Source organism: Molothrus ater, chromosome Z, assembly GCF_012460135.2.
Source record: "Molothrus ater isolate BHLD 08-10-18 breed brown headed cowbird chromosome Z, BPBGC_Mater_1.1, whole genome shotgun sequence".
Classification (NCBI taxonomy): Eukaryota; Metazoa; Chordata; class Aves; order Passeriformes; family Icteridae; genus Molothrus; species Molothrus ater.
In genome coordinates this window covers 7,863,220-7,879,021 of record NC_050511.2, presented here as the reverse complement: position 1 = coordinate 7,879,021, position 15,802 = coordinate 7,863,220, and the positions used below count along the sequence as shown (strand labels likewise).

The 15,802-nt window shown below is 50.2% G+C and overlaps 2 protein-coding genes across 15 annotated transcripts in view; one reads left to right on the top strand and one right to left on the bottom strand.

Annotated features, from left to right (window-relative positions):
- Positions 1–8,082, top strand: part of UBAP2 (ubiquitin associated protein 2) — a 140,775-nt gene extending 132,693 nt beyond the window's left edge. For 6 of the 14 annotated variants that reach the window (XM_054517834.1, XM_054517844.1, XM_054517833.1 and 3 more), the window contains 9 exons: positions 904–982; positions 1,446–1,508; positions 2,014–2,228; positions 3,554–3,653; positions 3,732–3,839; positions 5,175–5,242; positions 6,087–6,116; positions 6,222–6,413; positions 7,881–8,082. In XM_054517834.1, the coding sequence (XP_054373809.1) occupies positions 904–982; positions 1,446–1,508; positions 2,014–2,228; positions 3,554–3,653; positions 3,732–3,839; positions 5,175–5,242; positions 6,087–6,116; positions 6,222–6,413; positions 7,881–7,976 (951 nt within the window). In that variant the 3' untranslated portion in view covers positions 7,977–8,082. The remainder of the gene's footprint in view (positions 1–903; positions 983–1,445; positions 1,509–2,013; positions 2,229–3,553; positions 3,654–3,731; positions 3,840–5,174; positions 5,243–6,086; positions 6,117–6,221; positions 6,414–7,880) is intronic. The other 8 variants (XM_054517841.1, XM_054517842.1, XM_054517843.1 and 5 more) reach the window with 3 other exon arrangements.
- A 3,102-nt stretch (positions 8,083–11,184) lies between these two features.
- The window catches only part of UBE2R2 (ubiquitin conjugating enzyme E2 R2), a 54,329-nt gene continuing 49,711 nt past the window's right edge, over positions 11,185–15,802 (bottom strand). Inside the window, exon 5 of the mRNA XM_036403359.2 lies at positions 11,185–14,670. Within this exon, the coding sequence (XP_036259252.1) occupies positions 14,451–14,670 (220 nt within the window). The 3' untranslated portion in view covers positions 11,185–14,450. The remainder of the gene's footprint in view (positions 14,671–15,802) is intronic.

Below are 15,802 nucleotides of genomic sequence, written 5' to 3'. Positions count from 1 at the left end.
ATTGCTTTGGTTTTGCCAGCATGTCTTGTCATTTCAAAGTGCAAGCTTTCTAGTATTGCTTACCTTCTTGTAGAAGACCTAGAAGAATGATCTGAGGCAGTGGTTTCCACCTTTTTTATGCTCCCTATCAGCAAAAAATTTGAGTACTCACCTTCCGTATATTTTTATTTCTGAATTACATACATATACCCCTGTACTAATATATATATTATAGAACATACACAAAGATAAAAATGAAAAAAGGAGAGAAAGGTTAAACAAACACTGTTTTAAAATTCTCTTCAGTTATATTTATCAAAGGTATGAAATCCATTTTCTTCCTGCAACCCAATGGGTTGGGATACACACCCTACTTTGGAGACTATGACCTGAGATCTCCTGTAAAGTAGTTTAAATAAATTTTCCAGTCATCCAATAGTAACTGTTTTTCTCTCTCTTTTGATCTTTTTGCTGTTTTTGTAGCTGACATTTCCACTTTCAGAACACAGGGCATGGTACAAGGGCAAAACCCTTAGACTTACATCTATGTTGTGATCAAAATCCTGGCCTGACCCCAGGCCTTTGACTCACAATGCTCAGTTCTCTTTCAGGCAGTCTCACTGGAAGATGACAGTTCAGAGCTGGGAGCTGTGTGGGAAATTGCTTAGTTATTGCCTTTAACTTACCATTAAGAGACTAAATATTTGTGTATAACACAAAAAGTGTCTATAATGTAGATTTATTTTTAGCTTGAGGATCCAGGTAAATTTTCAGCTCTGCTGCACAATGTAAGGTCAGCTTCCAGTCAAACCTCCTTGAGTTCTTACTTTTAGAATTTTCTTCTGTGTCTAGTAGGCAGTTCATAAGATCTGTACAGCTGTGTTCCAGTTTTAACTATTAATAAATGGTGTTGTCTCTTCCAAGGATTACTATGGAATTACATTCCCGGCTCCTGCAACTTTGACAGGCAGAGATGGGAGCCTTGCTAACAACCCATACTCAGGTGAGTGCTAGCTAAAGAAGATGATGGCAAGTGAGATGTGCTGGTTTCTCAGTGCAGGGCATCCTGGTGTTGCTTTTCCCTTCTGTGGTCAAAGAAGCCCTTCCTTGTTCCTGCTCTTGCTCTTTAGCTATCATTGTGCAAAGATGATATTAATGCCATCCCAGATTTCAGCCAGTGGTTTTCATCCACTGCCAGTTGATTACAGCTTAAAACTGCAGACACAGGCATTGTAGTTCCTATAATGATGGTATTAAGTGCTGTCGTGGTTGCTTACCAGCTTACTGGTTGGGAGTGAGGTAGAAGGGATTGATGTATGTCACCTCCTTGGTAAACATGTGAACATGCTGCTCTGTAGGCTGCCAGAAAGTACAAGTGTTTGTGAATTTTCTGCTTCATTATCACTTCTCTTGGGAGGCTGTTTTTGGGTTAATAACTGAATTTCCCTTCCTGCTTCTTCAATAAGGTGGCCCACGATGCAAGCCTTGCTTTCCTGGCCTTCAGCTACTGTCTTCAGAACTTTGGTGGTGTGAGGAACTGCACATCTTAACTAGTCATGCTTGATAAATAAAAATACATTGGCAAAAATATGCCCATCACTGCCTGTAAATCCTAACCTGCTTTCAGCCCATGAAGCTTAGCTAAACAGGTTAACCTCCAAGAGAGTCACACTTTAACCCAACAACCATTGGCTCTCTGGCTATTTACCATGCTTCTGCTTTTAGCATGTTTTATTGCAATGATCTGATAGTAATGAATCTGCTCAGACCATGTGAGATAGGTGAGTATTGGCATCTCTCTTTATCAGTGGAGTAGCCATGGCACAGAGTTCTGTGCCACAAACAGGAAATATCCCTGTGGCTGTCAGGAACAGAGACTGGGTGAGGGTTTCCCATAAACAACTGCAGGCTTTCAGGTGTAGGATGTGTCCTGCTCTGTAGTTGTCTGCTTCTGTTCAGAGGATATAAGTCCATTGAATTCTCCACTTTTGCAGTATTTTTGATAGCTTTTCTGACCAGTTCTTTCTTTCACAGGTGATGTAACAAAATTTGGCCGTGGAGATACTGCCTCTCCTGCTCCTGCAACCACGCTGGCCCAGCCGCAGCAGAACCAGACACAGACTCACCACACGACTCAGCAGCCCTTCCTCAACCCGACCCTGCCCCCAGGGTACAGCTACACCGGGCTCCCTTACTATGCTGGGATGCCTGGTGTTCCCAGTGCATTCCAGTATGGGCCAACCATGTTTGTAAGTGTGACAGCCTCAGCTGTAATGCTCCCTGCATGCCTCTCCAGTTTTGCTTTCTCCAGCCCAAACACTCCACGTCTTGGAATTACAAGAAGGTTTGGGTTGGAAGGTATCATCCAAGACAGTCTTTTTCCATTCCCCCTGCTGTGGGCAGAGACGCCTTCCAGTGGACCAGGTTGCTCAGAGCCCCATCCAACCTGGCCTTGAACACTTCCAGGGATGCTGGCCATCCACATCTTCTCCAGGCAGCCTGTGCCAGTGCCACACCACCCTTAGGGTGATGATTATTTTCTTTATATCTAATCTAAATCTGCCACCTTTCAGTTTAAAACACCTGCCCTTCATCCTGTTACTAGAGGGCCTTGTAAAATGTTTTTCCTATCTTTCCTATAAGCCTCCTTTAAGTGTAGAAAGGTCACAGTAAGGTCCCCCTAGTGGCTTCTTTTCTCCAGGATGAACAGCCCCAACTCTCAGCCTGTCTTCATAGGAGAGAGGAGCACATCCCCTTGATCACCTTTGTGACCTCCTCTGGATCTGCTCCAACAGGTCCACAGCTTCCTCATACTGAAGACTCCAGAGCTGGAGTCAGTATTTAGGTGGATTCTCATTAGAATGGAACAGAGTCAGCTTCCCCAGTCTGCAGGAGAGCTCCAAAAACATGCAATGTGAGAAAATAGCCGCAATCTCACCCAGAAGAAAACAAATTATTTAAAAGGCCAGAACTCACAGACCCCTGTGCAAGTTTCTGTAAATACCTGACAGCTGCATTTTGTGGGCTTGCTGTTCCTGAAAGCCCTTGCTAGTCCCTGGAGAGTCAAGGAGGGACCCAAAGCTGAGTCAGTGAGCTAAGAGAGCCTGGATGGAGGAGATGCCATTAAGTCAGAGAGCAGGGCTGGAAGCCTCAGGAGGAAGGAGGTTATTTGGGAAGAGGTGCTGCTTCAGGCAGAAGGGTAGATGAGGCTATTTAGGGCCCTGTAGGCTGGTATTTTATGAACAGTCTCAGGCCGGAATTGATGTTTGTGGTTGATTTCATTCTGTGGTTGTTCTCAGGTTTGTGGGTAAAAATTTGCTGTTTACATTCAACATATGAAAGAAATATGCAGCCTGTTCCGAGGGAGGGCTGTGCTGCAATCACAGAGACAGCTCTAGGATAAATCCTGTGACACAAATCCACTATAGCAAGTTACTGCTGTAAGCAGTCCCATGCCATCCCAGTCCTCTCAGCTCCAGACTCTGAATTCCCAACATGAGGTGCCTTCCCCACTAGATGGCAGAGGGAGCTTGTGTTCCAGCTGACGGCACTTTCGTTCCCGTGCTTTGTCCAGGTACCTCCAGCATCTGCTAAACAGCACGGAGTCAACCTGAACACGGCCTCGACTCCCTTTCAGCAGGCGAGTGGCTACAGCCAGCATGGCTACGGTGCAGGTAAGGCTCAGCCCCGCTGCCCTGGGAGCGCGGCGCCGCTCCGCACCCTGACGCCCTCCTTCTGCACCCCTTGTGCAGGCTACGACGACTTAACACAGGGAACAGCAGCTGGAGATTACAGCAAAGGAGGCTACAGTGGCTCATCTCAAGCACAAAACAAATCTGCTGGCACTGGACCTGGGAAAGGTAATGCTTTGAGACTGGAGGTTGTTCCTCTGGAGTGGGATTTAGTAGGGCAAACTGCCAATCAACACAGCAGCCTGCTCTAAACAGGGCCATGATCCAAGCTGTTTCTCCATCTCCCGTACACAAAATGCTTTTCTAATGGCCCAGAAGTTCCTTCTGAATCTCATGGCTGAAGGTCACATAAAGATTGGTGTGGCTGATGCACAGCTTAGACCAATTACATGTAGGAGAAATGGTAAGCTGCTTCCTAAGCCAAAGCTTTCTTTGCTGAAGAGTATAGTGATCCTTCAACAGTGCTGTGATTTTGAAACTTGAGCAGTTCAGTGCTGTTGCTGAAATGCTCCTCTGCCAAATCATAGCTAGACTTTTAAGTTTCTTGGTAGGCACCTGAGACACCCACGTGTTAGAGAGGAGCAGGGCACTTCACACATCTCTGGGCTGTCTAGCTGCTGCCTGTACACATTCATAACATGTGTTGTGCTTAGTAATATTTCCTTTGTGACCATAAAAACTGAAGAATTTATGCAGCTCATACAAAAGCTTTATTTGGCACATGCTGCTTAGATCTGAGAAGCATATACTGGGCTGCTTAGCACTATATGGTTCATCTTCATTCTCAAGCAAGTACCAAGCATTTGCTGGGCATTTGAAACACCAGGTGGCCACACTCTTTTCAGTGGAGAAGCAACCCAGGAAGTGTCCAAGCAATCCAGCAGTGTCCAAGGAGGGTTACAAAAGCTTAGAGCAGTACCCTTGAGCCCAGATCTCTGATTCACCAAACAAAGCAACCATTGACTTTATTCTGATCCAGGTGGAATTATCAGAGCCATCCTCTGTAAAACTGTGAATAAGTCTCTGAGGCAGTGATGCTGATTCTGTCAGGGCAGAGGGGCACTGCAGACTTTAACTCTTCTGTAGAGTGTGAAAGGACAGGGGTTCAGATGTGCAGGAGATGCTGAGTCTCATCACTCAGGGCACTACTGGAAAGCTCTTGAGTGCTGCAACAGAGCCAAATGCACCTCTGATCCAGGGGAATGCTGGCTTTTAGTGGGCTTCAGTGAGTGGTCAGTGCAGCCAGCTGCTGCCTGGTGAAGTGCATTGGAATCCAAGTGTTAATGGCTGGGTGTGGACCTGGGTGATTTATCCCACTGGGCTTTTGCAGTGGGAACAAGAAGCTGAGCCCTTTCTTCTGTTCCCATGTGGGCTGCTGTGGGTCTGGAGAACCAGCAGGGCAGTGCATCCCCTGAGGCTGCCAGAGGTGCTGGGAGCAAAGCTTGGGCTTGTGCTGGCTGGTGGGGTGACATTCTCACCCTTGGTGGTGTTTCTGTTTTCCAGGTGTTTCTGTGACCTCAAGTAACACGGGTGTGCCTGATATCAGTGGCTCAGTCTATAACAAGACTCAGGTGAGGAGTGTTGGACCCTCCTCCCTCAGGGCTCAAGGCTGATGACTCCTACTCCCAGGCTGGCCAGTCTCAGGGTCAGCAGGCCACAGCATCTCTAACGCTGGCTCTGTTTGCTGCTGGAGTGAAGTCTCATCCTCTGTCCCGCTGTTTCTGCGGTGTCAGCTCCTGACAGCAGCTGCTGGCAGAGGCTCAGTGCTCCCTGTGCTGCACGCTGCCCACGCTACACCATGCCAGCAGTGTCCTGGGTGCAAATGAACTTATGGGTGTTAGCATTTTTAGTCCAAATAGCCCCCAAAGCAGGTGAGTTGAGAGGCTGTTTGCTTTCCATCAGAGGGACAGGCTGTAGTGCCTGCCTTTAACACCCAAGGGTCCCTGTCCCAAGCTCTCCCATGGCCATTGCTCAGTGTGCAGCTGCCCAGGCAAAGCAGAAGGCACTTTGGCAAGCTGTGCTGTGCAGTGGGCTTATGTCCAGCTCCTCTTTGCTACTCTCTGCACCCTCAGCAGGGGAAAGAGGTGTCAGGCTGCCATCCATGCTTACAGGTAGGAAGCCAGATGTCAGCTCCACGCTTTGGGGTCAAGCTTTGGCCAGCAGGAGGAAAATATTACTGCAACTTCCTGTGTTTTTGTTGGGCTGCCCTGGATAGGTTGAGTAATTCTAGGCTGAGCCCACTCACTGGGGGAAGGACTGATTAGGCAGCTGCTGTGATCCCATGTCCCTCTGAATGGAAAGAGGTCAGGGGAAAAAAAACCAACAATGTCTGTGACAATAAAAATTTCAAGAGCTATTAGTGCAGAAATATGGGTGAGAACGGGAGCTGAAACTCATCCTCTGGTGTGCTTGCAGGTGTTCAGTGTGACTTGGCTTCCTCGTGGGGTAGGTGAAAGGTTCAGGTGATGTGTGTTTGGGCCACTCTTGTTCTGCTCTCGCTGGGTCTGCTCACAGCAGTGTCTGACACTGTGCCCATTGCCCCCTGTGCAGACGTTTGACAAGCAGGGATTCCATGCTGGCACTCCGCCTCCCTTCAGCCTGCCCTCTGCTCTTGGATCCACTGGGCCCCTCAACCCTGGTGCTGCCCCGGGCTATGCTCCAGCCCCATTTCTCCACATCCTCCCTGCACATCAGCAGCCTCATTCCCAGATGCTGCATCACCACCTTCAGCAGGATGGGCAGGTGAGTCAGCCCCTTCTGCCTCTGCAGCATCCCCAAGGGCACATTGCTCCACTTCCCAGCAGGGTCTTGGGGTGTTTGTTTCCTTCTGCTGTTTGCTTTGCTCACTGGGAAAGGGCCTTGGCAGCAGTGGCTGTTGACCAGCTTGGGGAGGGAAGCTGAAGTTCAGCAAGGGGAAATGCCACTTCTGTCCCTGGGGAGAAAGCAGGCCTGTGCACCAGTATAAGTCAGGAACCACCTGCTGGAAAGCAGAAAAGGCCCTGGGGGGCCTGGTGAGCACAAACTGACCATGATCCAGCCATGTGCCCTTCCAGCAGAAAAGGACAATGGGATCCTGCGCTGCACCAGGCTCAGCATTGCCAGCAGGTGAGGGGAGCTGGTCCTGCCCTCTGCTCAGCCCTGGTGAGGCCACAGCTGCAGCACCGTGTCCAGTGCTTGGCTCCCCACTGTGGGGCAGACATGGGTGTGTGGGAGAGTGCCCAGTGCAGGACTGATGGAGGGGCTGGATCCTGTCTCCTGTGAGGAAAGGCTGGGGGAGCTGGGACAGTTCAGCCTGGAGAGCACTGAGAGGGAATCTCATCAATGTGCAGAAAGGGAAGATGTAAAGAGGATGGAGCCAGGTTCTTTCTGGTGACAGGAACAGGGGGCACAAACTGGAATACAAGAGGTTCCTTCTGAATATCAGAGAAAATGTTTTTGCTAGGATGATGACCAAGCACTGCTCAGGAAGCTGTGGAGTCTCCATCCCTGAAGTTGTCTGGGAATGATGCTGGGCAGCTGGCTCTTAGGTGATCCTGCCTGAGCAAAGGGGGTGGACAAGATACCTTGAGAGATGCCTGCGAGCCTCAGCCAGGCTGTGACTGTGTGAAGAGCCCATCCTGCTGTGGGCTGGGCAGGGATGGTTTGTGGGGTGTGAAGCCAAGGCAGGTGCTGCTGTCCCCTGTCAGGGGGGCAGGAGGGCAGGATGTGAGCCCTTGTGCTGTGATTCTGGGGAAAAATCAAACATCTCCTGCAGGTTGCATGTCAGCTCCCGTTTGGTTTCACCTGCACATGTGTTTACTTTCCCAACACTAAATATTCCCAGAAAAAAATAGTGCTCAGCTTTAGAGTCCAGTAATAGGACATGATTTTGTGCTCCAAATGTGTCACATCCTTGTCTGGCTCACCTTGGGAAAGCTCCTTTCCTGTGCCTGGCCCTGCTCCTCACTTCCCTTGTGCTTGAGCCTGTTGTGCTTGGGAGGCAGTGGGATGGTGCTTCCCAAGCTCCTGCTTGGTGTGCCCATGGATGCTTGGCCTGGACCGTGGGATGCAGAGATGGTGCAGGGCAGAAGCAGATCTGTGCAGGGGGGAGCATTGCTGCACTGCTGGGTGTCAGGGCTGTTCCTGGCGATGCTGGGGAGCGCTTGTCTCCCTGGGAATGCTGGTGCTGTGGCAGCTGATGCTCCTGTCTCCTTTGTTTCCCTTTTCTAGGGTGGATCTGGCCAACGCAACCAACCCAGCACCATGCAGCAAAAGTCTCAGGCTACCAAAACCGCCTATGGCACTTCTCCATACTGGACAAACTAAACCCGAAACCGGGGAGGGGGGAGAGAATGAAAGGAGAGGAGGAAGGGAAAAAAAAGAGAAAACAAAAGAAAAGAGAAAAAAGAAAATAAAAGCTGAAGCCCATTCTTGGAATTATTAGAAAAAGTAACTGCTCAGCCAAACATCTGTGCGGGGAGAACTGCAGCCAGCCAGCCATGCTCTGTGTGACTCGCCTGCTTCCTCTTTGAGTTGCTGTTATATGTAATATATTTATGTATGTATTTGTAAATGTAATAGAGCCTAAATGTGGTTTTCTGCATCTTGCAGCCTCTTTTATTTTCTTTGTAGGAAAACTAATTATTCATTTTCCATCTGCACCAGGGCATCATTCTTTGTTTTGTATTTTAAGTTCTATGGGTTTTGTAACTCTGTCAGACAAAGACAAACTGTGCCCTTTTTTTTGGAGCTGGAGCCCATTTATTTAATGCAGTTCTAAATTCAGACAAATAAGGAGACCTGCCCTTCCAAAAACCTAAATCAAGATGTGTCCTGTTGGTTTGATTGTACCCCCCGACCCCCAATATACCTGTTTAGAGGGAGAAAATAAAAGAAAGAAACAAAAAAAGTTCTGTGGGCCTTCCCTTTTCTTTCATTTCCTCCCTCCCGCCCTCTTGCTGTGGAAGACAAGCTCTTGTGGGCAGTTTGATCACTGTGGCCTTGAGCTGCAGTCTCAACTTTTAATTTTTCAATTTTTTTAATAATAATAATAATAAAAAGGACAGGGTTTTGGTTTTTGTTTGTGCAGGGGTTTTTTGTTGGTGGTGTTTTTCTCTAGCAAGAGACTTTGGATGGCTCAGTGTGTCCTGGAACCTCCTTTGCATCATTAGAGGCAAAAACTATGTAGCGGTTTCTTAAATAAAAGTATAAGCTGTGTCTTGTACCTCTTCTTGCCCTGAGCCACCTTCCCAGGACAGCCAGAGCTACTGGATGGAAACTTCATCTGTCCCTCCCCACTTTTTTAAAAACAAAAACCTTGGAGGCAACACCTGGTCCTTCTTGTCCTGCACCAGTGCGGTGAATGTTCTAGGAGTTTCATTTCTTTATAGCCCTTCCTCCACCTAATAAATATCTGATCATACCACCAGTGTTTGTCTGCATTTTCAAAGGCTCCAGGAGCAGTTTTACTTTTACAGCCTGTCTGTCCCTTTCTGCCTGCTCCTGCAGCAGCAGCCAAGCTGGGAGGGCAGGAGCAGCATGTGGGTCTGAAAACAGTGAGTTCAGCTGTGTGCTGAGAGCTCTCCGGCACCCCCAGCAGGGATGGGATCCGGGGCCACACCTCTCCCTGCTGCCATGAGCAGCCTATTCTGCCTTTGGTTCTTCTGGGGTGGTGCTCCGAGTCCCTGTGGGCAGCTGGGATTGGTAAGGACAGAGCACAGCTGCAGCTCTGCCCTCTCGCTTTGCTCATGAGGTCCATGGGCTCCACTGGGAGCAAGGGCAGGGGTGTGAGAGCTCCTGAGGGAAGGCTCCTGCCCAGACTTACCCTTCTGATCACCCTGTCCCCATGCAGCAGAGAAAGTGGTTAAATGTGAAGCACACAACAGGCAAGGAGCTTTTATTCTTTTAGTATCCACAAGAAAAAATAAATCTGTTTCTACCCTGAGAACCATTTTTTTTCTCAGCTGGCCCTGTGAGGCCCAGTTGTCACCTAGGCCTCCCCCAGGCTCTGAGCAGCAGAGAACTACAATGGCATTCCTCTGCCCTGGCTTAGGTTTTGACACTGGTTGAACTCCAGCAGCTGCTCCAAGCCCTTTTCAGCTGCTGTTCCACTGCCAACAGCTTTGGGCCTTAATGTCAAGGAGGGCAAAAATGTTTCTGCAGGCTGGGGCCCATCAGTTTGTACAAGACTGCACCAGCAGCTGAGCCCTCACAGCAGCAGCACCTCATTCACCCTCTTCAAAACACAGACTGCCACAGAGCTGCCTTCACTCTCCAGGTCTTGTTTACAGACATCCAGTGCTGCCCCGCAGGTGTAGCTCAGTTCTTGCGTGCGTGTCACAGTCCAGAAGCAGCTGGAGCTGGGGAAAGGCAACAGGGAGGAGAGATGGTGCCAGCCCCTAGCAGCCCCTGAGCCTCAGGTCCCACACCTTCCCAGCTGCTCTGGGGACCTGCCCACACAGCCACAGGCAGGCTCCTCTGCTCTTTGTGAGACTCAACAAGATGTTTCTCCCTTCCCCCACATTGTCACTTCGGAGGGACTTGTGTTCAGCAATTTCACTCTCTAAGCCCTTTTCCACTGATGGCAGAGGCAAGGTTGCCCAGCTGCACTTGGCCACCAAGGAAAGAGGAAAACCCCCCTTTGCTGCTCCCCAGACTTACCCAGGGCAGGGCGGGCTGGAGGCCTTACCCTGCCTCTGGTCCCACACTGCTGCTGGAGGAAGCAGCAGCTGGCAGCTCTGGGCAGCCCAGTGCTGTAGGGTCAGGCAGGAGATAATGAGCAGCCCAGATCCCAGACAGCACCATCCCTCCCGGTCCCTTTCCAGAGACTGGAGATTGCTTTGGGAAGGCAGCTCCAAAATGCCGTCACCCTTCCTCCAGCTCAGCTGTGCAGTAGAAGCAGTTGGGCTCCAGCCACATTTGACTCAGCAGTTGCTGTGCTGCCATCGATACCAAGTGCAGCCAGTGCAACTCCCTGACACTTGTCCCACTAATTTTAGCTCGACTGCAGCAGCCGGGCACTGCAAACACCCTGCTCCCCTCCCGAGCCTGCAGGGAACAGCACGGCAGGGCTGGCACCTGGGAGGGCTGACAGCCGTGACCTCAATTTCTCTGCCAAAGCTGCTCCCTGGCCCAGCGGTCAAACTCCTCCCCCACCCTGTCCAACCCTTTCGGGAGCACCGTGCTCCTGCCCTGCCAGGGCACCAGTAACTCTGGCCCAAATCCTGCATCCCTGCTCCAGTCACATGAATCCACAGACCATCTCACTGGTCTCCCCCTTCCTACTTAGGGAGACTAAATATAACAGCAAAGGTCTGGCCTTTTGCCAAAAAGTCCTCTAAATCACTTTGCTCTTTAGTCAGGTGCAGGCAGCTGTCAAACTGCAGCATTATTTTGCAATAAACTTATAGATATTGGTGTATTAATATGTCCATTGATACCAGAGGAGCAATGAGCTCGTGAACAGCTGTTATTCAAAGCTTTGAGGAACCCATGCAATGCAACCAGCTCAAACATGAAAGTAACAGCACAGAGATATTTTCATTTCACATTTTTATTAGTAGACAGATGTGCAGAAAAGACAAAATATAACTACTGAAGGAGAAGACAACACAAAAATGCATCAGTTAATTCTTTCTGGTAAATTATACTGAAGAAAAAAAGGAAAAGATCTGGGAGTTCAGCTAAGAAAACTACTAAGAAATCTAGTGTACCCTGCTGGTTTCAGAATGGTTGAAAACTGCATTTGAAGGGACATGTAGCTGCAAATGTAAACGCTAATATTGACTGAAACGGGAGAAAAGGGGTTAAGAAAAACCCAGAATACACAGAGCAGGTAAACATTTTTCTGCAATCTCTTAAATAGATTCAAAAAAATCCCCTCATACTTCAGTTGTATTTCAAAAAAAGGAAACCAGCAAGTCAACAAGCAATGACACTGCACAGGACAGTGGGGAAGAGAAATTAGTCTGGTTAATGTCAGAGCTCTCAAAAGAGGTTGCTTTTTTTGTCATTGAAAAAGGGTAACAGAAGAGTCATAATAATGCATCTTACAACACCAAGCTTGGAAATACAAGTCACTGGAGAGTATACAGTGAAGACGGTCAAAAGTACAAGGGAAATCCTGAAAGATGCAGTATCCTCATTTCCAACCAAGTAATCAGCAAAGACAGTGTTGCCACACTCTGCTCCTTCACCCCTCACAGCCGCCTGCAAGTTGGAGCTTGGTGCCCCTGCCCTGGCGTGGCCCCGGGTGCAGCCCTGCAGCCCGGAGCCTCAGGGGCCCATTTGCAACCCTGGCGCTGCCCTTGCCGGGCTCATGTGAAGCTGGGGTGCCCCACACTGTCACTAAACGCAGGAGAGCCCCGCTGCAGGCTCCAAAAAGCAGCTGGGGCTGGGTAAGTCCTTGCTGGAAGAAGGCTGACAGCTCAGGAGGGTGCAGCTGCCTTCCCAGGTAACATGCAAGCAGGAGGGCGGGCGGCCGAGGCCGCGCCGGGCACAAGGGATGCACCGCCGGCAGGGACTGTCCCTGCAAACCCCAGCCCAGTAACACTTTGGGAACAGATCTGCCTTGCTCGCTCCATGCGGAGCCCCCAGCACCTTCCTCTCCTCCCCGTCTGGGCAGCGCCCCCGGAGCTTTTGCTCAGCCTTGCCCCGGGACGCAGCCACGGAGCGGATCCCGAACAAGGCTGCTCCCACCGAAGCACCCCCGAGGGACCGCAGCTGGGGACGTACCATGGAAAACCCTGAGACACACGGCGGGGAGGCGCAGGCTCTGGTAAGGGTGATGCCCCTGTACCTGCGGGGACCGAGGGTCCCGCCCAAGCAGGGCCAGCACCTCCGAACTGCTCCCGGGGCCGCCAGGCCCGGCTGCCGATCCAGGGATCCTGCGGGACGGGAACTCGGAGCACCGCAGCCAGACTCGAGCACGCCGCATGGGGAGAGCCGAGCGCCTGAGGAAGAGGGATCTGGGCCAGGAACATGCGGGATCCCCCTGCCCACGACGGAGCGCCCTAAGCTCTGCCGAGGGCTCCCAGAAACATACGGGAGGCTGAGCTCGGGGCATCAGCTGAAGCACAGTGCTGAGAGCCTGTCAGAACCTGCGGCTGGCTTGCTCTGCCCCGGGGCTGGCTGCGCACACCGCTGTGCCCCAGGGAGCCGGGCAGGGAGAGCCCAGCCCTGCGGCACAGACACACACAGACAGCCCCGACACGCCACGGCCAGCTCCGAACGCCGCCGGCCCCGCGGGCTCTTCTCTGAATTCCTCTGGGAAATGCATGCAAAGTACTGACATTAAAAAAAAAAAAAAAAAAAAAAAAAGAAAAAAAAAAAAATCTAGTAATTGCTGCCTCTTACCACTCTGCTGAAAAACCACAGTAAAGAATTTGCCTCCCTAAAAATGCAAGTGCTGGAGGAGAACAAACAGAACTCCCCTCTTTTAGGAGCTCTTCTTTGTGTAGCTGAAACCCCAGTAACTTCAGCTTCCATGTTTAGGCAGAGAATTAGAATGGAAGTCAATGCCTATGAAAAGTGGGCAGAATTCCAGACATCATCAGAGAGCTAGGATCTCACACTGTATCACTTGGATTGTCTTTTTTGAAATCATAAACCTTTTTATCTCCCATATAGTTAATTACCTTTTCTGTGCAGACAAACCTACGTCTAAGCAAGTGCATGTCAGGTGTTTTTCCTGGGCGGCACAGAGCAGCACCTGCCCGCAGGTGACCTACACGAGTGACAGGAGGCAGCTGCAGATGCACAGGGCTGGGGCTGCAGGGAGCAAGGGCTGCCAGCCAGCACGGGGCAGGAGGCTGCTGCTCTGTCCCACTGCCAAAAATAAGTCCAGCACAAATGGTGGCCAGCAGGATGCACATCTGCTCTCCTCCCTCCAGAGATGGGCAGCTGGCAGCAGATCTCAGCAGAATAGCTAAAATGAAGTTTTTCAACCCTATCCTAGTCTGGGGGGGAAAAAAAAAAAAGGAAAAAAAAATTAAAAAAATAAATAGCAACCCAGGGCTCAGTTGTACAGATGTGAAGTGTTAAGTGTTTATTTTAGGTTCATATCACAAGCCTTTTCCAGAGACAAAGCTGATTGTGCCCTCTGGGGCTCCAGGGGTCAGCTACTTCCTAACTTAGCAGGCTGAAAAGGAATACTGTACCTTTCAGTGACATCCCATCAAGCTCAACACACAGTAGCTTTAACACTCTCCGCCCCACACCTTATAAAGGAAAAGCCACCACCACAAGGCTAAACGAATGTACACACGCTATTATTGTAAATGGAGCAGCTAAACCTTGGCAATTTGCTTCGTGGGGATTTTTTTTTTCTTCCCAGTAAATGCAGCACTTTGAGCTCCCAAAAACCCGGCTTCCAATGGGTTTGTTCCAGCTTTAAATACATTAAACATCTCAATGCAAGACTGTATTTAATTCAAGAATCTAAACACGAGCAAACCTGTTTTGCTGTGAGCATTTCGTAGAGAAGTGAAAAGGGGAGTTTCTTTTTTAAAAAGAAATTGTAATACAGTGATGAAAGGGTTAAGAATGCAAGAATTCAGACATTCTGTGGAGGGTCTCTAAGAGGTCCATAAAAAAGGAGCAAACAGATCCATACAACAGGAGACAGCAGGAGACAAAGTTTTGTGTTGGTTTTTTTTTTTTTTTGTTTTGTTGTTTTGTTGTTTTTTTTTTTTTTTTTTTTACACCCCTCCCCCCCACTTTTTTGCTGGACTGCTGCTAGGTTACCGCTGCTCCCTTCTGGCCTGAGTCGGCAGGGCAGTACAGGGGCATAGAGGGAGCAGGTCACGACTCCTCGTTGCCAGAATCATCATCATCGTAACAGTCGGCATCCTCCTCCTCCTCGTCTTCATCGTCAATGTCGTCGTCGTACAAGTCGTCGTAAAGCAAATCTGAACTGTTGTCATTGGAAGGCACTTTAGTTTTGATGCAGTACTCTGCCAGTGTAGTGGGGACCTTCACGCCATCCTTCTCTGCCTCAGCTTTGGTAGCCAAAACCTGTTTCCTGTGAGGAGGAGGACACAGCAGGAATGTGAGCAGGGCCGTGTGCCACGGCTCAGCTCCCCACCCTCCTCTCCAGGCACTGCCCTGTCCTCCTGGCAGCTGGGCAAGGGAGCTGAGGTTTGCAGGACGCACCACAAACAGCACTGGAAACAGATTTGGTTCCTGCAGCCTCAGGCCTGGGAGCATGCCAAGGGGGTTTGCAGCATACACGCTCTCAGCAACACATGAAATCAGCTATTCCACAGGCTCTGCACTAGAGACCTGCCAGAGGCCAAAGCAAATTCCATTCGCTACTGCAGGGATGGTCAGGGATTTCCTAGGGTGATTTATTGACTCTGCCGCTGACTGCTCTCCCACAGCATGCTCAAAACTGCAATTCCCACAAGCCTTTGGCAGTGCTCAGCTCCCACTGGAGGGTCAGAGCAGCTGGGGCTCATGGCAGCACCCCAGAACACAGCCTGGGGCTCACAGAATCCAAGTGTTTTCCATGACCCCGAGCCAGGCCTGGCTGCTGCATCCCAGCAGGAGGAGCAGATGGCAGCCTGTCCCCTCACTCACCCAGGGCCGTCAGTCTGCTATTCCCTGTGTGGAGTGCACCCAGCCCTGCTGGATCCGAGGGAGCTGCAGGATTCTCTGCACAGGCAGAGCCCCGCTGGCCCCACCCAGGGCCACATCCTGCCTGCCCAGCTGGCAGAGACAATGCAGATGTGGCCTCGTGCCAGAGTCCTGCTCCAGGCTGGGCTGTCCCTCCACAGCAGCCCTGGCCCATGCAGCTCATCCCCCTGCAGCTCCTGATGAACCATGGACTTCTCCAAGGGCAGGACTGAGCGCTGGTTCCAGCTAATCCAACCTAGCTCTGCAAGCTCTTGACAAATCCTGCTGATGCTCCTTTGAATTGGAGGTACAAGATTATGATTCATGCGTGCATTGAGCACAGTAATTAGTAGGATGCAGTCAGTTTGCATCACATCCCAAGCAATGCAGGGCTTAAAGACAAGTAGGGACTTAGACTGGGATTTACTAGTAGCCAATAGGTTTTGCAGAGCATCATGACAGATTAGTCTGAAAAAAGAACAATTTAAAGACAAATCAGGCCAGTCCTCCTGCCCCAGAAGTTTGCACTGCTTCTGTGT